The sequence below is a fragment of the Protomyctophum parallelum genome, assembly GCF_964188405.1.
Source record: "Protomyctophum parallelum genome assembly, chromosome: 13".
Taxonomy (NCBI): domain Eukaryota; kingdom Metazoa; phylum Chordata; class Actinopteri; order Myctophiformes; family Myctophidae; genus Protomyctophum; species Protomyctophum parallelum.
In genome coordinates this window covers 45,676,316-45,698,750 of record NC_139708.1, presented here as the reverse complement: position 1 = coordinate 45,698,750, position 22,435 = coordinate 45,676,316, and the positions used below count along the sequence as shown (strand labels likewise).

The following is a 22,435-nucleotide window of genomic DNA, read 5'->3' as shown; positions in this document are numbered from 1 at the left end:
CCCGTTTCTCCCGCGACGTGTTCGCGGGGCGAGACAGGACCCCAAATGTTTTGATCATTTCGTCCGAGTTAAACGCCTGCGAGCAAAAAATAATCAAAGCGTCCATTGAAGTGTTTGTCTTCGTTGTGTGTGCGTGGTGTGGTGGGAGAAGAAAAAAAATTGATTCCGCTGCAGTTTCCTCTATCTGCCCAAACCACTCCGTCGAGAAGATTTAACTCTCCCTCTGCAAGGTAGGGTAAGCCGTTGGATTTCGGTGGTGTGTTTGGAAATGTCGAAATGTGTTATAATAAACACGATGTGTACGTGACGCGCTTTAAATCGCGAATGATGATCCTCCTCGCGCGGTGTTTGTATGTAGCAGGGGTGGGCAACTTTGAGATGGAGAGGGCCACTATATTTCCACACTCACTCCAAAGGGCCGAAAATAGCCGATCTACAAGCTCTACAAGCTTGTAGATCAGCTATTTTTTGCTATATTTGAATTTAAATCCTGAATTATGTTTTTGACATTTAATTGGAATCCTGAAAAATAACCTTTTTTATTTCATTTCAAATGCATTGTTAGTTATGTTAACTTGACAAACTAAATCCAATTGCATTGGACACAAAAAAAAGACCAGGTCATGTTTGTATGTTTGGAATTGAAACAGCTGAAATCAATACTGTATCAGTATTCTGATATTAACATGTGGGGGCCGCATTAAGTGAAGGTGGAGGCCGCATGTGGCCCCCGGGGCCGCCAGTTGCCCACCCCTGGTATGTATGCTGCATGGACCTGTATGCAAACAGCCAGGCAGCGTCTTATTGCAGAATCATTCCAGAAGCTTCTGGTGGTATGGATGGAATCGCCGATCATCATCATCATCACGCCGTTAACGTTATAATCAAATCCACTGTGTTTTTACTTTACTTGTAAATTATTATTTAAATGGCCGTTGTTTGTTTTAACCCATTTTGACCTGGGAACGATTCTATAAATGTCTTCTAAATCCTGACAGTTTTCTGAAAAAGCTATGTTTCTATCGAGTTTTAAAAAATAGCAGACCTACAAGCTCGTAGCGCGCCACTCGGTGGCGCGCTATGAGCTTGTAGATCTGCTATTTTTCAATAGCCAAAGCATAACATAGTGCTAACTCCAAAACGGGTTCCCACCCAGAATGTTTCCTGTTCTGCTCTCGGAACTCCTTTTTTTTTTTACCCGTCATTAAAAAATTGGCTATGTTTCCCTGACGTCGTAAAATAACCCGTCTGTTTCCCTGACGTGTGGGAGTCGTAAAATAACCCCGTCTGTCTCACACTAAGTTAACAATTAACTAGTATAAACACATCATAGCCTATGTTTAATTGTCTGTCACTCGGTTGTGTTTTTCATGAGCAGCTCCAAGTGTTCCGAGGAGCCAACATGGACCCACGGAAAGTGTCGGAGTTGAAGGCCTTTGTACAGATGTGTGATGCCAATCCTGCTCTATTGCACCTGCCAGAGATGGGATTCGTCAGGATTTGGTTGGAAGGGTGTGTAATATGGCACGGCCTGGTGTGCTTATATATATATATACGAGATGGGATTTAGATGTTTTGTCGGTAGTAGTGGAACAGTATATTGACTGACATCAGAGTGCAATAGTGTCCTCAAATCTGTCCAATGCAACTAAAAGAATTCACTCACCTTACATTAGCAGGTCTGTATATAGTGCTATTACAGTGCACCTAAATTAAGCAAGAAATATCAATTCTACATTAGCCCCTAGTAATGGTGTGCACAAGAAGTTTGGTGGGTGCAGTACTTAGTTTAGACAGTTTTCCTAAACCTATAACCTCCCACGGGGCAGCACACCTAAACCTAACCTTAACCCATGTCTAACCAATGACTAAACTAAGTATGTACCCCTGTTTGGATGATCAGTCCAACGTTTTGTAAGACTAGCTACAGAAAAAGTGCATGTCATAATTGTAGTTGCAGGGGATATATAGGGGTGTATTAAACAATAGATAACTTTTCTTGTGACCACAAGTCTTGTGACTTATGGTGAGTTACCCGTTCAAATCGGTACCAAATCGGTACCAAATGATGTCACATTGTAGGCTCTACAGAGACGAACTGAATTTTATTCGGCTCTAAAATAGGAGTATGAATCGGCCCTAACACAAATCTAGAACAATGATCTTGGAAGTGGAACCGCACTGAAAAGTCTACATTTTTACAAGTATCAGAATTATGAATTCAACTGTGTAAGTCACGGGTTTTGGACTTGAACCATTATGGAGATCACGTATACTTACATTGATTTTAATTCATGCCTTTTTTTTAAATATAATTTGGTGCAGAATGGGGGCCAAGATTCCACGAGCACCTCCCAAGACTCAAGAAGGTGGTTCATGCAAGGTAATGATAATAAACTTCAGTGCTGCATAGAAATATTGTGTATAAGAGTCTGTTTGCATACCTCTAAGAAGGTACTATTTAGTTTAAACACTGACTCTTGTTTTCAGGGTGGATGCCCATGTGGTCCTTCTCCCACCTTTACCCGAGGACCCTTCACTGAGTCTTCTGTTCCCTGTTGTGAGAGTGAGGAGAGTGATATAGGTTTGTACATCCCACACACATCACAGTGTGAAGTAGGGTTAGGAGAGTGATATAGGTTTGTTCATCCCACACACAGCACAGTGTGAAGTAGGGTGAGGAGAGTGATATAGGTTTGTCCATCCAACACACACAGCACAGCGTGAAGTAGGGTTAGGAGAGTGATATAGGTTTGTTCATCCCACACACAGCACAGCGTGAAGTAGGGTTAGGAGAGTGATATAGGTTTTGTCCATCCAACACACAGCACAGCGTGAAGTAGGGTTAGGAGAGTGATATAGGTTTGTCCATCCAACACACACAGCACAGCGTGAAGTAGGGTTAGGAGAGTGATATAGGTTTGTTCATCTCACATACAGCACAGCGTGATGTAGGGTTAGGAGAGTGATATAGGTTTGTACATCCAACACACACAGCACAGCGTGAAGTAGGGTTAGGAGAGTGATATAGGTTTGTCCATCCCCGGCCCAGGCCGTGGCGTAACGGTCTGGGCACCGGACTGGTGATCCAGTCGCGGTGTGCCGCGGGTTCGACTCCCGGACCCGACACGGCCTTTACCGCATGTCATCCCCCCATCTCTCTCCCGTTTCCTGTCAGCCTACTATCTATCCCTTAAAAAATCAATAAAAGGCGTAAGCCGCAAAAAAATATCTTAAAAAAAAAAAAAAAAGGTTTGTCCATCCCACACACATCACAGTGTGAAGTAGGGTTAGGAGAGTGATATAGGTTTGTCCATCCCACACACAGCACAGCGTGAAGTAGGGTTAGGAGAGTGATATAGGTTTGTCCATCCCACACACAGCACAGCGTGAAGTAGGGTTAGGAGAGTGATATAGGTTTGTTCATCGCACACACAGCACAGCGTGAAGTAGGGTTTGGGAGAAATGGTTTCTGGGACCTAATTCAAGATCCACATAAATCCATAAAGTAATTGGCCTCCAGTTAGAGGGCGGTAATGTGGCACACTGTCTGTATCTGTCCAGTATATCTTCTGAGTTCATGCAGGCACTGAGGAAATCTCCTTGTCAGCGCCGTTTCCCTGAGTGTTGAGACATGTAGCCATAGATGTGACATTCCTGAAGTTGGTGTGTCACTGTCAGCAATATTCCTCTGACAATGTGCAAGTTTGATTTAATGAAAGGCATTTCTGACCTTCAATATAATATAATGTATCATATAATATGCAATTATAATGCTGTAAAAGCCAGTGTTCACACACACACACACACACACACACACTGCAGTAGTGCAACGTTATTGTCCTCAAGCTAGAGGCTATTGACTTGAAACGGTTATTATTCTTGTAGACGTGTGAGTAAAAATGGCAACTTGTTTCTTCTGCAGAGATCGACAATGAGGGGGTGATTGAACCAGATACAGATGAACCGCAGGAGATGGGAGACTTTGAGGCTGAGGTCTTTAAATTGTTTGATATTGATTATTAATGTTTGGTTAAAAATATAGCAATGTGATTTTTTTTTTTAAACCCATAGGCCTATCGCCAAGCAATAAATAACGCCTAATTCAATAGAAAACATTTCCATGTACCAAATATCCCAACATTGTAATGCAAACTACTACTACTTAATTCTTAGGCCAGACTTGACTGAACTTGTGTCTTTCAGGTAACAGAGGAGATGATGGACCAGGCCGATGAGAAGAAGATGGAGGCCATCAACGCTTTAGGAGAGGGTGGGTTGAGAATTCCAATAAAAGTGAATGGCATTGCTATTTATGCAGTTTTCTTTTAATTGTCCATGGTTGTTCCAGATTCTCATAACTTTGCTGTTGGGCATAAATCTTGTATCTCCATATTTCAACTTGTAGATGTGGCTATTTTCCTTCCCATAAGAAGGAATGGTTTTTTGACATACGAGGTTTTCAAGCTATTTCGTCTGTTTATGTCAATTAGGTGAGCTTCAGAAAGCCGTGGACCTCTTCACCGATGCTATCAAGCTGAACCCGTCTGTAGCCATCCTCTATGCCAAGAGGGCCAGGTGAGCTCCCCAAAGATCTAAATGTGGTGTTCAGCACTGGCTAGAGCTGGTGATATGACTTAAATGGTGCATTTATGTATATAGCGCCTTTATCCAAGGAGCTTTACATAGATTGTGCATTACATTCACCCACACATTCATACGCCGATGGCGGCGGAAACCATCCACCAACCAGCACATCGGGAGCAATTAGGGGTTCAGAGTCTTGCTCAAGGACACTTCGACACTAACTCTGGGGGAGCCCGGGTTCGAACTGGCAACCTTGCGGTTACCATCCAGCCACTCTACTACCCCTGAGCCATCGCCATAATTGAGATGAATAACCATCCATAACGTATTCTGACCCCTTCCCGAAAAGGCCTGTCTCTCCTGAACCGTTATCCATAATTTATATATTATGGATAATTAGAAGGGACTAATTATTGTTCTTCTCATTAGAAGGCAGGTGTAAGACAAAGTGCCATCCAACCGTTTCTCTAATTTCTTTTAAAGTGTCCATGTCTCGGAGCCAATTTGAATAAAATGACTTGACTGAAGGTGGTTAAAAGCAATTACCTTCCCAGGGGTTTTATTTTTTTCCCCTTTACATTCAAAGTGAATTGTCTTGCATGAGTATATTCAACTTGAGAATTCAAGGCAAAGCAAAACCCTGCAGCACACAATAGAGATGATACAGTCCTGTGGTTGGTAACAGTACCTCTGTTACATTATCTGTCAAGGTTAGCACGGTGTGGTGACTTGTTGTCTTTTATATCAAGTGTCTACATCCGGATGGAGAAACCCAACGCAGCCAAGAGGGACTGCGACAGAGCCATCGTCATCAACCCGGACTCTGCACATTCCTACAAATGGCGGGGGAAAGCTCACAAGTATGTTTTTATACAAGCTCTCTTTAAAAAAAAATCAATATCTGCTGTGGGAAAAGATAGGGTTAGTGTTAAACCCAGATGAAGACAATGCTGTCAAAATAATAGTTTGAACGTTTGTATATCTTTGCATCAAAGCTATGCGTGTGAGGTTGCTCTTTCTCTTTTACTGGGGCCTCATTGTCAGCCAGCAACACTCTAGTCCAGGTGTGCGTTTTCAAAAATGAAGATCTTCAGAAGAGATCAATGTAGCTAATGGCGAGTGTGTGTGTGTGTGTCTTTGTTCACCCCTAACAGGCTCCTTGGTAACTGGGAGGAGGCAGCCAAGGACTTGGCTACAGCATGTAAACTGGACTATGATGACGACGCCAGCACTCTGTTGAAGGAAGTCCAGCCTAAGGTACAGAACCCTGATACGATACATGTTGGATCTCTCTGTAATTATAGCGTCAATGCAGTGATGTTTGAATAGATTGAATAGGTTTTCAATGTAATGAGTCCCGGGATGCAGGGATGGTCTTTTAGATGAGTCCCAGGGACATTTTATGAGTCCCACTTCATGAGTGGCATTTTCTTTTACAAATTGCAGCATTTGACTCCCATTTCATTTTATATGGTTATGTGGTTATATTCATGTAGTTAACAGAAGAAATGATTATTATAACTAAGGCTAGCAAAATAAACTAGAATAAAAAAACAGTACAGTAGTGCATCCCGTGGATGCAGAGGTCATTGTCGTATTGCGTCCCTTAACTATAAACTGCAAAATGCACCCTATTTTAATCAATGTAATGCACCGACATTTAGGTACTTAACTTTGTAGAAAAAAAGTCAATTCGTTTCTGATGTCATCATTGACAATGCTCAGGTAAAAGGTCTCAAGATGGACATAAGAATTATATGGGGTTAATTATAATCTTCCATTACAGGCAGTGTTTGGCATTTTAGGACTGAGAATCTTCCCCTCTTATCAATTTGTACATCTTCATCTTCGATTCCTTTCCTCACCTTTTCTGCTCTCATAGCGAGCGGAGGACGAAAAATACATTTAACACAATGAGAGATCCTTGCCCATGTTTCCCTGACTGCTGCCCCCTGAGCACTCAAAGCTGAAGACTGAATTTCCGCTGTAGTATTTATTAACCAGGTCTCCCCTCCTGTCCTCTAGGCTAACAAAATCATCGAGCACAGACGCAAGTACGACCGCAAGAGGGAGGAGAAGGAGATCAGAGACAAGAAGGAGAGGATAAAGAAAGCCAGGGAAGAACATGAGCGGGCACAGAGGGTGAGATTTGTGTGTGTGTGTGTGTGTGTGTGTGGCACAGAGATGGAGCTGCTCTGTCACAAATAAACTCGGTAGTATTGGGGGGGCTTTCATGAAGGAACTGCTTGGTTTGTGATCTGACTCCACGCCACCCATATTTTTGGGGGCCAGTGCCTGCATACCCCTCTCCTATCCGCCCATCTTCCATACCAAGCAGTTCCTATCCGAGACCCACCTCAACCTACTGCTGGAAGATGTACTCAGTGAATGCCTGCGTTTTAAATAATTATTTTTAGGATAAGCAAGGCGTCCTGGTGATTATTCTCCCCAACTAGCATATTTTGAACACCGTACTACTGACCAGTTGGTGCAGGAACCAAAAGCCCAAAAGTTGACTATACCCCTACCCGGGGTAGAACAAATCCGGACATAGTTTTTCATATCTTTAGGGTGTTTTTTCCAGAGTTTCAAAAGTATTGAAATGTATCCATGAAGTTACTCACCAAGAAGATCCTCTTGTCATTTTCTACCTGCTGATTGTTTTTACATCATATTTGCACAGATGGACTACAGGTAGTGTGCTTACATCCCAGAACAATCAGAATGCCAATATTTAGTTCTATTATGAATCAGCAGCCTTTTATAAAAGGCCTTAAATAGGCGGAAATGGCTAAAAGTTGACCTTTCAGTGCAATATTCTCTTGTAATTTTGGTCCTACTCTTTATCAACAAAATGTGACATTGTTTTTTCATATCTTTAAGGCGTCCTCTTCATGAAAAGGTCATAAAATTCATCCATGAAGTGACCATCTCTGCATTCCGCAAGAAACGCCTACCCTGAAAGAGGGTCAATCTGCCTTCTGGTTATTTTTTACATCGTACTTGTGCACAGGGGCAGCTTTTTGTGCTTGGGCACCTGCTCTTAGTCTTTTGCTTCAAAGTCCCAGAATAAATATGTTTGTTTACATGTTAATGTATTTCTTATTTTACTGTCCGAGGATGTTATTGTGGAACATAGGCCTACTAGTTGGTAATTTCTGATGTGAGATGCCCAAAAAAGCGGTGCACGGTACATGTGCACACACGTGCCCTTTTCTGGGGTTTGGGCAGTTGCCCCCTCAGTGCTCTCTGACCCTAAAGCAACCAGGATGAATATGAAGTGTTTGGGTAAAACATGGTATCTAATTGTATTCCCTTATTGTCTCCACCAGGCTGAAAGGCATGGTCGAGACGTTTTGCACTCTGCCCGTTCATCTGTGTGTGTCAATAAAATAAAACGGGTCTTTCAGATTTTTCACATTTCATCCTGATTGGCTAAGATTGGCTTCCAGCCCACAATAACCTGTAATTGATCAGACCTGGATTCGAACCCGGGTCTTCCAAGTGGAAAGCCAACATCTTAACCACTAAGGATGTCCCAGTGATTCAGGGGAGATATTTGACTTTTAGGGCATCAGGCTGAGGTTGTGAGCCACTCTGCTACACTAGGAGCCCATTTTGTTGCATTTGTCAGGATCCGTATCTATCAGGATTAGAAGTGACTCTGAAACAAATACTTGATATTTTTCTGGTTGCTTTGGGGTGGGTTCCTACTAAACAATGAGGACATGTCTGCACTTTTGTTGTGCAGAAAGTTTATTAAATAATTGCATGCCTTTTGCTAAGTAAATAGCTTGCTGGATGATACTGTAGTTATATGCTTTTGGCTATTTCTACCTCTAATAAGGCCTTGTAGTAAAGGCTGCTGATTCACAATAGAACCAACTATTGGCATATCATGACTTTTGCAGTAAAACTAAAACTTCTGACCATCCATTTCATGACGAGGACATCTTAAAGATATGAAAAAACAATCTCACATTTTATTCTACCACTGATAAACGGTATAAAGCGTCGCAGTCCCGCCCCCTCGAGAGACCAGGGCCAAACAAAGAATTAAAGTAGAAAAAAACAGCCGGTTACAACACTTTTTGTTTTGTTTTTCTTTGTCATTTTTGGTCGAAAATATTGTGTTTGTTATGATTTGTCACAACTCGAGTTGGCTTCATGCGACGCTTAAAAGGTCTTTAAATAAATACTTTTTGAAATGTCTATGGGGAAAATGCATTGGGAACTATTTCCTGGGCCTGGCCAAGGAATCTCTGAGAAGGAAGAGAAGTGGTCACGTGACTGGGCTGCGCCATGACACTTTCATGGACACTTTCATGGGAGCCAAACTACCCGGAAGTTTGGCAGAATGCACTGGAGTCAATGAGAGCTCAGTGACCAGCTCATGAACAAACATTATTTATGAATGACTGAGACCTTTTGTAAAGTAATCACTTCTGGAAAATAACAGAAGACATGTGAGACATTGTCTGCTGTGTTGCTTTTCGATGTGTAGTATCGCGAGACTTCCCACCATTTCCGGTCTGTCAGCCAAATCTCGCGATACTTCGGAGCCAGAAACAATACCTGCTGCTGTTTAGATCATCAGATAAAAGTATATACTGTGCACATGGAAAAGTAAGTGATTAAAAAACAACTTGTGATATGTCTTCTGTTATTTTCCAGAAGTGATTACTTTACAAAAGGTCTCAATTGTTCATAAATAATGTTTGTTATGAGCTGGTCCAGCCGGCTCCATTCACTGCCATGTATTCATTGCACTTCCGGTGTGAGTTTGGCTCCCATATGAAAGTGTCCATGAAAGTGTCATGGCGCAGCCCAGTCACGTGACCACTTCTCTTCCTTCTCAGAGCTTCCTTGGGCCTGGCGTCGTCATGAAAGGGGGCGGGACTGCGATGCTCTATAGGACATGTGAATATGGCTCAGAAAAGTAAACGTTCTATTTCCGCCTATTTAAGGCCTCATATAAAAGGCTGCTGATTCACAATAGAACCAAATATTGGCATTCTGATTGTTCTGGGATGTAGGCACACTACCTGTAGTCCATCTGTGCAAGTATGATGTAAAAACAATCAGCAGGTAGAAAATGACAAGAGGATTTACTTGGAACTCCCTCTTTCAGAGGGAGTTTGCCCATGTGGTGAGTCACTTCATGGATTAATTCCATGACTTTTGCAGTAAAAGTAAAACTTGTGACAATCCATGTCATGAAGGGGGTAGCTCAAAAACTAAGCCTCTTTTTGAGGGTTCGTTCCTGCACTAAGTGGTTCACTGGTCAATACTAGCCTCGGTCCCAGGCTTACTTATCTACGAAAAGAAAAGCCTGGTCACAAAGCAAAGTTCTTTGTTTACCCAGGGAAGTGGACTAAGCTCGAGATGCTTGTTTACAGCCAGGCCCTGCTTATAGAACATTTCATGGTAGGGGTTCAATGCTTTGCTCAAGGGCACTTCAGCGGTGGTAATTTTAACGTGCCGGTCCGGGGATTCGAACTGGCGACCTTCCGGTATCAAGACCGCTCCGCAAACCGTTTGGCCACCGCTGCTGCCTATGGTCAATACTGGACTCTAGCAGGTGCTACATGAATATAATTACAAACTAATAATATTTGTTAACAGGAGGAAGAGGCTAGACAAGCTGCTGGTGGAGGAGCTGGCGGCTTCCCAGGGTTCCCAGGTACGAAGACAGAAATGTTTGTTGGCTTTTCTTCTAGTTGAATAATTATAGCACATTTTGTCTCCATCTTAATCTGGTACCCAATTACTGTACTTAACCATGACAATTAACGATTAACCGTGTACTTCGCTATTAGTATTTAACATAAACCATTAGTCCTTTTAGACGGCTTTCGTCCCCACACGTCTCAATATTTGCCATTGACAATGAAAGGGGAATTCAGGTCAAATGTCCGCTAAATCTTGTCCCCACACGTCTCAATGTTTGCCTTCGACAATGAACGGAGAAATGGCGTCAGAATTCCACAAAATATGACGTAAATTAAACATCAAAACATTAACCGCCATTGACATTGAAGGGAAGACTTACCTAATATGTAAACGAGCAAATCGGCTAACCAATCACAATGTTGATGGGAGCGCTTGACCAATAAGGGACCACCTTATGCACCTTATGTAGCAATGTCAAATGTCCGCCTAACATAAATTGATGTACGATGACGAGATCAAGCGCCCCTCATTTCGCATTTCTTTTAACATAACTCTCGTTCTTACAGGTGGTGCTGGCTTCCCAGGCATGGGAGGAATGGGAGGTATGCCAGGCATGCCCGGTGGGATGGGAGGTATGCCCGGAGGCATGCCCGGTGGCATGGGGGGTATGCCCGGAGGCATGCCCGGTGGCATGGGAGGTATGCCCTTTGGCATGCCAGGAATTGGGGATCTCCTGAAGGACCCTGAGATTGTTAATGCCATAAAGGTGCGTTACACTACAAGTTCCACCTCTTTTCCACCTGTGCATTTTCACACATCCCATCCATTTAGCTTCCCAGTTCCTGATCCACAAAAATAATCAAAACTAAATAAAAGTGTCACATTGTTGATGAACAGGATTCATTAAGTTTCTTTTAGATATTTAGTCTATTCTGACTATAAATATTCCTGTTTACATTTAGGTTTACTTTTTACTTTTATTGTGGAATTATGGCAAAGCATGTCATGCGCTACCGCTACACAACGTTTTCATTGTTGCCTTTTTATAATTGTTATGTAGACAGCACTATAATTGCATTGTATGTACCAGTAGTCATAGCACGTCATAGTACATACCGTATGTATAGCATAGTATAGTATATATGTATAGTTTCATTATATAGATATTCCACTGTTACTTTAGCTTACGCATGTTTCATGATAAATGCTTTTTATGTGATGCATTCCCATTCTTTTCTGTTCTTGCTTAATGTAAATCGCTCTGGATTAATGTAAATCGCTCTGGATTAAGAGCGTCTGCTAAATGCCTAAATTGTAAATTGTATAATAAGTGATAAAAATTTACCTCCAGGACCCAGAGGTGAATGCCGCGTTCCAGGACATGGCCCGGAACCCGGCCAACATCGCCAAGTACCAGGGCAACCCCAAGATCATGGCCCTCATCGCCAAGCTGGAGAGCGCAAGGTTCGGAGGAGCCCCACCACAACCCTAGAGGGAACCAAGGAGGAGGAGGAGGAAGGAAGGAAGGAAGGGTACACAAGGACTGTCTAAAGAGGACGGGACGCGAAGACCGTAAGGGCGCCGCCATGTTGCTCACATGGTGCTCCATGGAAGGAAAGAAATGCGCAGTTGCAGACCAAGGAAGCTGAACGAGGAAGTGTTGTCTGCATAAAGCCCACTGCGCATGTTTCTTTCCTTCCACGGAGCACCATGTGAGCAACATGGCGGCGCCCTTACGGTCTTCGCGTCCCGTCCTCTTCAGACAGCCCTTGAGGAGGAGGAGGAAGGAAGGGTACAGAGGAAGGAGAGGAGGAGACGAGTACAGAGTTCAAGTCTTAAGTCCCAGAGTACTTAAACTTGGGGTCCAGAAAGAGAGGTTAATGGATGTTTTGTTCATAATGATTCTATTTGGCAAAGCCCAAAATTGCTTCTCAACAGTTATTCCACTGTGTATGGGTGAAACGGGGAGAGGGCGGATGGCTTAATGGGCATGAATAATAATATAATAATGGAGCTAAAGAAAGGCATGCAGTTAGCTTTTATAGTACTCAAGGGAGGAAAGGTGGGGCAAAGCAGCAACTTTTAAATGATCTTAATTGGGGGTCCAGCTTGTTAGCACTTTAGCAAAAAAGTCAAATTCACCCAGTGATTTAACGCGGGTACAAAATCCCCCCTTCCCCTCCCCCTTTTGCTCATCACACTGATTCCTTCACCTGGGTCTTTGTCTAATAACTACAGGTTGATTATACTGTTACTGTACTAACAGAGAACGCTTGTGTTAAGCCACCAGCTCAAACATTTTACAGCCATTTCTACGGTCATCCATCTTTCTCTTATCTGGAACAGAGAATTAACTGTACAGTGGTTAGCACTTGTTTTATTTTCCTTTGGCTGATTTCGTTTGTTGTAATTTTTTCCCCCCCGTTTCCCCGCTCACCTTCGTTGTAAAATAACATGTTCCTTTGTCTATCTTCCAGATGCAAAAAAAATGTTACTGTTCTTTTGAAATTTTCACATCAATAAATCATAATGGTTGTGACATTTCTCAGATCTCCTCTTAAACTAAGAATTTAGCAGACGCTCTTAATCCAGGTCGATTTACAGTACAGCAAGCAAGACCAAAACATGGTAATACACCAAATAAACAATATAAAATACAATACCAATTGGTGTTATTAAGGTGGAGAAATAATGGACCAAAGTTAAGTGTGTTAACTTTTGTTGCTGAGTTTATATAATGAAACTGTATATACCGGTACACAATAGAGTGCTGTCTATATCTAAGTTACATAAATTGAGCCTTTGCATAAATTATACGCCTGTAAGGCCATCGAGGCTATGGCATGTAGCAACTTGTTACACTTTGAGTGGTGCAACCACTCCTACAATCAGGAATGTCTGTGTGTATCATGTATCCGTCAACCGTCATGAGCACGAGTGGTGTGCGCATGCGTGAAATTGGAAAGAGAGAAGTATGTGACATGGCTGCCACCTGCTGGACGCAAATCCAACTACTGACTGTCTAGGTTCATTGATATCCATAATAAAGCTAATCTGACAGCAGAGAGAGAGGAGGGGGGAGAGAGGGGAGTTGCACCACTCGGTTCACACAGGTGTGATTTTTAAATAGCTAAAGCATAACATGATGCTAACACCAAAATGGGTTCCCGTTCAGAATGGGTTATAGCAGGATTATTGTGTGAGTGTCGACACTGTGGAGACAAATGCATTTCTGGCTCAACGGTAAAGGATTGCGCAACGGATTTATTCGAAGCCATACAAAACAGAAAAGAAATTGTGTAAATAACAGATCTATACAAAGGGTCAGGGTACTAAAGTATAATCCGTTTCCTGCATGAGTAGATCGAGGCACACAGCTGCAAAAATGCACAGCCTATTTTTGTATCCTGCATATATTGTTGTCCACATACAGTATAGTGGCAAAAACTATGGAGTTACATTTGTCTCTTTATTAACCAAACAAAAGAAAAATTAACCAAACAAAAGAAAAACATTTGAGAGAGAAAAAATCTAAACAGAACAAAAAACTATTTTTAATTAAAACAAATTAAAAACGCAATAAAAAAATATATTTGCAAGCAAAAAAAATAAGATTTGAAAGAAAAGAAAAAATAATTGAGAACAAAACTTTAAAAAAATAAAAAAATAATTAAACTACATAAAACAAAATACTTACTAAATGTTTGGGTAATAATAATATGTGATGTGCTAAATAAAATGTTTTTAATGTTTTTTTTCCTTCGTTTGCAAAACGCCTTCTCTCTCAAAACCTATGTCTTTGGTCTCGATTGTTTTTTTCTCTCTCTTGGATTATTTGTGTGAGGGGTGAAAGTTCAGAAGGCGGGTCCTACGCTGAAAAGATGTAAGACACCTCTCCATTGGCCACTGTCTTAAACCCTTGCTTAGGGTGCAAATCTCAACTGTTTTTGACGGGGGTGGGCTCGTTGGAATCGTGTCGCCCCCCTGGGGGCGTCTTTGGGGGGCTCAAGGTTCAGGGACCCCCAGGGACCCCCAAATGGTAACTCTGTCATTTCTCAACCGTTTTTGACGGGGGTGGGCTTGTTGTGATTGTGTCGCCCCCCTGGGGGCGTCTTTGTGGGTCTCAAGGTTCAGGGACCCCCAAATGGTAACTCTGTCATTTCTCAACTGTTTTGGACGGGGGTGCAGGCTCGTTGGAATCGTGTCGCCCCCCCTGGGGGCGTCTTTAGGGGGCTCAAGGTTCAGGGAACCCCAGGGACCACCCAGGGACCCCCAAATGATAACTGTAATTGTCTCCACCAGCCGAAGGCATGGGGAGAGTATGTTTTGCACTCCGTCCGTCCGTCCGTGTGTCCGTCCGTCCGTGACCAGCTAATCTCAGCCACCGTTAACCTGGTCGATGCCAAATTTTGCACACACACTCCCTGGATGCCAACCATGAACCTCTGCCCCAAACTTTCCAGAACGGCCTGTTATAGCGCCACCAGGAGGCCGCTTTGTGCAAAACAAGTTTTTGCACAGCACACCTACAGATTTTGTCCAAACATCACGCAAATTGGTACACAGTCTCTCTAGAGCCATTCAACCAAACCGGTCTTTCAGATTTCTCAGACTCCATACTGATTGGTTAAGATTGGCTTCCAAAATTCACAGGAGTGCTCAGTTTCAAACAAAATGCTGCAAATCATGAACACATCGCGTGATTTCCGTGAAATTGTGCACCCACATTCCCACTAGGCCGAGGACGAAATGCCACATGAACAATTTCAACTCAGCCTCAAGGTGGCGCTATAACTGGCCCAAAAGTGTTTTACCTCTAACTGCACGGATCTGTGGATAACCTGGTGGAGACCTGTGCCCAGAAGGGCACTTTTTCTAGTTTCTCAACTGTTTTGGACGGGGGTGGGCTCGTTGGAATCGTGTCGCCCTGGGGGCGTTCTCAGGGTTTTGGAGGTAACAAAGGTAGGGCAAGAACAGTCGAGGGCTTTAGTGGTTTGCCAATATCTTTTCCTTCCATCGACACAATCCTCATCTACAGTTCAGGTGATCGTGCAGCCGGGCAAGACGACGAACACGCAACAATAGTTTTGTACACTGGTGCTAAAAGCTGCTGACTCACCCCAAACCTGTCTTAAGCTGTGAGCACCACATAAAACATATACTACTGTATATTACGAGCGCTAGAACTGTACCCAAGGCATTTAAAGTTTTCCTCATTTTCCCAACATGAAAGTATCTCTGTTTTGTGAAGACAATTCATATTTTGTCTAGGCCTGCATATTGTTTTCTTGCTGCATGGCTCTTAATGCAATAATACCCTGTTTGAAAGGGCCTGTGAGTAACATATAGGCTACAATAGACAGATTAAAAAAATAAAATCTGCACCAAACTTGTCAAAAACATTGTTCAGAGAAAACTATAGTCTTCTACAATGGATGTAGACAATAGTCGAGTAGAGGTTTATGATGATATATGATAATGTACAGCAGAGGCGAGGGGGGGGGGGGGGGCGGACTTTGATATGTGACTCTGTGAGTGCTGTAGCAGTGGGTGGAGACTGGAGAGTGTGTGGAGTTTAGTCAGAGAGAGAGCAGAGCAGAGGACAGAGTCAAGTCATTGACCTCACGACCAAGACCATGCAATGCTGCAGCGAGTCAAGTCCCAGACGGTAAAAGCAGGCTTCAAATGTGGACCATCAGAGTGAACCGAAGGAGTTGAACAATTTTTTTCAAATAGAGATGTCGTCCGACAGCTTTTCAGCTGCTGCGTCAGAGAAGGAACACATCTACCAGGCAGCCATGCTGAAACACCCTGTTTTCAAGTTACACGTACAAGGTATGTGCATGTTTTCATGTCACTGTACACTTTGATTTCATCTTCAATAGAAAGCACATGTGCAGAAACGTTGTGGGTACTCAGTGGAGAAACGAGTAATGCTTCATTCTAAACACCAGCTAGCTAGCACTTAGCCCTCCAAGCAGAACCCAAATGCTACTGAAGTTTCTGACATTTGTTCGACCCAGTGCATTGGGTCCTGTTCCATGTCGTCCATGCCACCTGATTAAAACATTTACTGGCTAATGTTTACAAGTTAAAACGCCTCCCCGCGCTGTTTGACGATATTCTTCAGTATGAGGCTTTCTGAATATGTAAAGTATAAGTACACATACATACCTTTGCGAATATCTCCTGTGGCGCGGAAGCCGTTAAGTATTTTTAATATATGTTTGCCCGATTTGGAAGCTTGGATTCTTCTTGTTTATTGACACCTCATTGTACCGCCTATCTGGCTAGCTAGTGGCGCTATAGCTATGACACAGCAGATCAGAGGCAGGGACGTAGCCTCACAAGCCAACCGCACACCGGGAGGCGGTACAATAAACGGTAAACAAACAAGAAGAAATAAAGCGACCAAATCGGTCAAACAAAGATTAAAAATACTTAACGGCTTCCGCGCCACAGGAGATATTCGCAGCTGGATGTATAGCTACTTAAAGTTACCGATTTCAGAATAACTCAAGGAAAATAATGGCGTCACATGCCGCGGGTCCTATTTTAGAGAGAATCTCCACATCCGCATTTAGGAATTTCCATACGAAAATACACTAGTGAGCAGGGACCCAACATAAAACTCATCAAAATTTCAGAAAAGCTTTATGTAGGGTCCCGAAAGGGGCTAGCTAGCACTGTGCATGCGTGGTGCGGGGGCACATAGAGATCTTCATTTCCTCATCTCACCTCTTCACTCTTGCCTTTAGTTGAGTTTTACTATGCACGTTCCTACCCTGCCCTGACTGATTGCTGCATGTGGTGTTTTTATTTGTTTTTATTTATTTTATGTTCTTATATTCAATTTTGTTCTTTGGCATTGTTCTATCATTTTAACTACGTGTTTTATTGTATTATATTTTTATGTCCTGCCCTGTGAAGCACTTTGAGCTGCATTTATGTATGAAAGGTGCTATACAAATAAAGTTTATTATTATTATTATTTGTGTTTGTGTTTGACAAATATCTGTGTGTGTGTGTGTGTGTGTGTGTGTGTGTGTGTGTGTGTGTGTGTGTGTGTGTGTGGTTGGGCAAAAGTCTCTTTTGGACAAAGATCTGTGTGTGCATGCGTACAACACATGTTATTTTAAAACATTTTATTCATGTTTTTTCCTCTCTCCTCATTCTCCATCCCAGATGTCTTTCCTGCCCAACTCAAACATACCTACAGCAGAAATAGACCTCTCAACCAACACCAGATAATTCATACAGGCTTGAAGCCCTACGCCTGTGACCAGTGTGGGACTAGGTTCCGCCAGAGGGGTATTCTCAAAAGTCACCAGAGAATTCATACAGGAGAGAAGCCCTATGCCTGTGACCTGTGTGGGACTAGATTCACCACGAGCAGTCAACTCAAAAGTCACCAGAGAATTCATACAGGAGAGAAGCCCTACGCCTGTGACCAGTGTGGGGCTAGATTCAGCCAGGGCAATTATCTCAAAAGTCACCAGAGAATTCATACAGGAGAGAAGCCGTACGCCTGTGACCAGTGTGGGGCTAGGTTCAGCCAGAGAAATATTCTCAAAAGTCACCAGATAATTCATACAGGAGAGAAGCCCTACGCCTGTGACCAGTGTGGGACTAGATTCACCACGAGCAGTCACCTCAAAAGTCACCAGAGAATTCATACAGGAGAGAAGCCCTACGCCTGTGACCAGTGTGGGGCTAGATTCAGCCAGAGCAATAATCTCAAACGTCACCAGAGAATACATACAGGAGAGAAGCCCTACGCCTGTTACCAGTGTGGGGCTAGATTCAGCCAGAGCAATTTGCTCAAAAGTCACCAGAGAATTCATACAGGAGAGAAGCCGTATGGCTGTGACCAGTGTGGGACTAGGTTCAGCCAGAGCAGTCAACTCACAAGTCACCAGAGAATTCATAGAGGAGAGAAGCCCTACGCCTGTGACCAGTGTGGGACTAGATTCACCACGAGCGGTGCTCTCAAACTTCACCAGAGAATTCATACAGGAGAGAAGCCCTACGCCTGTGACCAGTGTGGGACTAGGTTCAGCATGAGCAGTACTCTCAAACTTCACCAGAGAATTCATACAGGAGAGAAGCCCTACGCCTGTGACCAGTGTGGGGCTAGATTCAGCCAGAGCAGTCAACTCAAAAGTCACCAGAGAATTCATACAGGAGAGAAGCCCTACGGCTGTGACCAGTGTGGAACTAGGTTCAGCCAGAGCAGTCATCTCACAAGTCACCAGAGAACTCATACAGGAGAGAAGCCGTATGGCTGTGACCAGTGTGGAAAATGGTTCCGCTGTAACAGTCAACTCAAAAGTCACCAGAGAATTCATACAGGAGAGGTGCCTGTGGCCAGTGTGGGAAACGGTTCAGCCAGAGCAGTGATCTCAAACGTCACCAGATAACTCATACAGGACTCTCTAATGATGGCATGACTCTGATTTCCATGACATTAAACAATTTGTGTTGATCATATAAATTACTTTTCTCCGTGGAAACAAAAAAATGAACCAGTTCCCAAATCAATATATAAACTTTATTACAGGCTCATGGCCCACAGGGTAAGACAGTACATCACAAATACGAGAATACAAATAAAATAAAATAAAAATACAGTACATTTACCCAGCCCAACAGGTTACTACTCTAGGCGAGGCACTTATACCAGTGTCCTCTGATGGTAGAAGTGTACCTTACAGAACTACGGCCTGGGTCTGTCAACTGACCAATGAGTCCATTCGGTGAGCGATCCAGCCTGCTCATGAATTTAAATGTCAAGTTCCTCAACAGAGCCATGAAAGTAGTGAGTCCCAATGAACAGAAAAGCCCACTGGCTCTAGTGCTCCTTGGTTTCTTTAACAGTATACGAAGACAGTCATTATAGGCTACTTGCAGTTTGCGTAAGCTCTCCTTCTTGTACCAGTGGAGCTGTGTAGAGAGAAGGGGGTGCAATAAGCTCTAAAGAGGTACCTTAACATCCGTAGTACAATGGTGAAATTTACGGACCAACATGTTGGCTTGTACATAAAGCATTCTCCTCTGTCTAAACATGTCCTCGTCATCCTCTAAGGTATCTGTTATGATATGCCCAAGATATTTTGTAATTTTGGACACACCCATAATTTGACCAGACAGATGAAAGGCAGGAAACTTAAGTTCCAGATCTTCTTTAGTTCTACATATGCCATTTTTAATTAACATAAAGCAAACAATATATTGACAATCCCATATACTTCTCCTCTTTTTCATTGACCAAAAAAATGCACAATGAAAAACGGGTATGGTCGGGGGTTCATGGCCATATATAGCGTGTCTTGAGTGTAGAGGGTTTGATGAGGTTCAGATCGACATCTGGTCGTGATCTTCATATATGGAGACGGCCATATATGGAGCGTGTCACGTGGTGGTATATGACTCGGCCCGGGGATCGAACCCCGACCTCCCAGTCCCAGGGCGGACACTCTATAACCCAGGGGTGTCCAAAAGCCTTCACACCTGAATTGAACCGTTGGCTCTCCCGACAGTATATGGGACATTTTTACATTGAAGTTCTTTTTATTCACTTCACCATTTCCCAAAGTATAATTTGTCAGGATTCCTTGTTTCTTGTTTTCTCTGTCAAAGAAAGGCTGTTTGTTTTTGTGGCTTTCGCCTTTATTTCATATATACTTTTGAGTGGTGCAACCACTCCAAGGAACAGCAATGTCCGTGTACACCTATGTGTTGTTCACCTACTGTATGTGTCCGTGTGTTCACCTATGTGTTCACCTATGTGTCCGTGTGTTCACCTATGTGTTCACCTATGTGTCCGTGTGTTCACCTATGTGTTCACCTATGTGTCCGTGTGTTCACCTATGTGTCCGTGTGTTCACCTATGTGTTCACCTATGTGTCCGTGTGTTCACCTATGTGTCCGTGTGTTCACCTATGTGTTCACCTATGTGTCCGTGTGTTCACCTATGTGTCCGTGTGTTCACCTATGTGTTCACCTATGTGTCCGTGTGTTCACCTATGTGTTCACCTATGTGTCCGTGTGTTCACCTATGTGTCCGTGTGTTCACCTATGTGTTCACCTATGTGTCCGTGTGTTCACCTATGTGTTCACCTATGTGTCCGTGTGTTCACCTATGTGTCCGTGTGTTCACCTATGTGTTCACCTACAGTATGTGTCCGTGTGTTCACCTATGTGTCCGTGTGTTCACCTATGTGTTCACCTATGTGTCCGTGTGTTCACCTATGTGTTCACCTATGTGTCCGTGTGTTCACCTATGTGTCGTTAATGAGCACCAGTAGGGGCGCTGTTGTGCGCCGTTGTGCCAGAAACGGAGAGAGAGAGTGCTGCACTGTTGCCTGCTAATGAGAGAGAGGGGGGGGGGGGGGTGGAGTTGCACCACTCAGTTCACACGGGTGTGATTTTTTGACCTGCGAGCTACTTTGAAAATGACGAGCTCAACAAGATCTACCCACAAAAAAACAGTATTATCCCATTGCTGATTTTTGTAACTGGTAGGGTTTTAATATATATATATATATATATATAGGCCTAACTATATAATGCTACTGACATTTCAAGTACACACTTGAAAACAAAGACTTGCATTGTGGGTTTGAGCTGACAGGCACTTTTTGATGTCAATCAATCAAGTCACCTTAATTCAAGTGGCAGGTGGATTTTTTATTTATTTTATATTTAAATATTTGTTTAGGGGCATGTCATGTGATCTACTGGTAGATCACAATCTACCTTTGGGCACCCCTGTGTTAGGGGATGACTATCATTTAACAAAAGTTTGTAGGCTTCAATTTGACTGCATTTATACTTTTATTTATGTAAACAATGCAGGTCCAAATTTTATTTTATTTTAAATTTACTGTATTATTTATGGTCCATGCAGGTTCTGACTACAATGTAGTCAGAACCTGCATGGACCATAAATAATACAGTAAATTTGTGCCACTGTATGTAGTCACTACATACAGTGGCACATTTCACTGCTGCCTAAATGCATTTATATAGCACATTTATCCAAAGTGCTTTACATAGATTGTGTATTAAATTCACACACACACACACACACACACACACACACACCGGCGGAGGAAACCATGCAAGACACCAACCTGCACATCGGGAGCAATATGGGGTTCAGTGTCTTGCTCAAGCCGACACTTTGACTCTGGGGGAGCCTGAACTGAATCTTTTTTTGTTTGTTTAATATCTAATACTTCCGTGATCGTGTAGAGCAAAGGTCCGTTTCTCAGTGGATTTATCATCTATGAAGGTTAAAAAACTAATTGAGCCCCCATGATGCCCCTCGCAAAAATGTAGGCAAAGTTTGTGAGAACCCCAAATCCATATGGCCAACATTAACAAACATTTCTAAATTTCGTTATGCTTTTAAAGAGGCATGTGATGTGTCAAACGTAGGGGGTTTTCATGATCTGAATCCATTCCAAGCATTAGTTTTGCGCGACAGAAAGTGGGGAACCCCCTACCAACAGTCATAAAGGACTGAATCCTCTAAAAGAGCACTTAAAAGGTCGCCCCTCACTTCACACAGGTGTGATTTACAAGTGTGGAATATTTTCAGGTTCTTTTGTTTAGTTCCTCCAAACCAAAGAAATGCATACGTATGTGGATAGTACCTAAAGATGTTTTAATTTAATTAGTTTTAGTCTGGTCCACATTCCAAGATCCAACTTTTTTCTCACTGCAACAGACTAGCATGCAGTGCAGACATAGCCTACATAGACATAGATCAACAAAATTAAGAAATTCCATAAAGAAAATAATGCAAGTAGTCGTGATTGTATGCGGTGCATTTTGAGCTTGTAGATTGGCTATTTTCACTAGTTTTGGTCCCATCCTGGAAGAGTGAACTATTTCGGGTCTCGAGCTAAAAAGGTAGATGATGCCTCTTGGACAATTCTGGTGCAACCAAGTGTATGTATATATAATATATATATATATTTAAACTACTTTAATATCCTGACCAGAGGCATGCTGCTAATCCTCTGTGGATTATTTTATCCTTTTAAGTATGCCTGGGCCAAATACTAGTAATCTGTCGCTTGCACTTAAGGTCTGAGGCGTGACATAGCCCCAAGAGGCCAGACCAGGCCACTGACCACCTACCGTAATCAGGATTATCACAAACATG

The 22,435-nt window shown here is 42.9% G+C and overlaps 1 protein-coding gene across 4 annotated transcripts; it reads left to right on the top strand.

Annotated features, from left to right (window-relative positions):
• Window positions 1-104: 104 nt before the first annotated feature.
• st13 (ST13 Hsp70 interacting protein) lies at window positions 105-12,804 on the top strand. Of its 4 annotated transcripts, XM_083780799.1 has the most exons (14): window positions 105-230; window positions 1,379-1,512; window positions 2,326-2,383; window positions 2,491-2,584; window positions 3,926-3,996; window positions 4,207-4,273; window positions 4,494-4,578; window positions 5,337-5,447; window positions 5,742-5,844; window positions 6,613-6,729; window positions 10,213-10,270; window positions 10,827-10,925; window positions 10,959-11,026; window positions 11,612-12,804. In XM_083780799.1, the coding sequence occupies exons 2-14, from the start codon at window positions 1,403-1,405 to the stop codon at window positions 11,750-11,752; spliced, it is 1,182 nt and encodes a 393-aa protein (XP_083636925.1). In that variant the 5' UTR covers window positions 105-230; window positions 1,379-1,402; the 3' UTR covers window positions 11,753-12,804. The 4 variants fall into 4 exon arrangements, with proteins under 4 accessions (XP_083636925.1, XP_083636922.1, XP_083636924.1 ...); XM_083780796.1 differs by having other exon boundaries at window positions 10,827-11,026; XM_083780798.1 differs by having other exon boundaries at window positions 114-235; window positions 1,386-1,512; window positions 10,827-11,026.
• The last annotated feature ends 9,631 nt before the right edge of the window (window positions 12,805-22,435 follow it).

Coding starts and splice junctions, on each gene's coding strand:
- st13 (XM_083780796.1), top strand. CDS start 1,403: ATGGACCCACGGAAAGTGTCGGAGTTGAAGGCCTTTGTACAGATGTGT. Junction 4,579..5,336: donor CTCTATGCCAAGAGGGCCAG/GTGAGCTCCCCA, acceptor TTTTATATCAAG/TGTCTACATCCGGATGGAGA. Junction 11,027..11,611: donor AGATTGTTAATGCCATAAAG/GTGCGTTACACT, acceptor ATTTACCTCCAG/GACCCAGAGGTGAATGCCGC.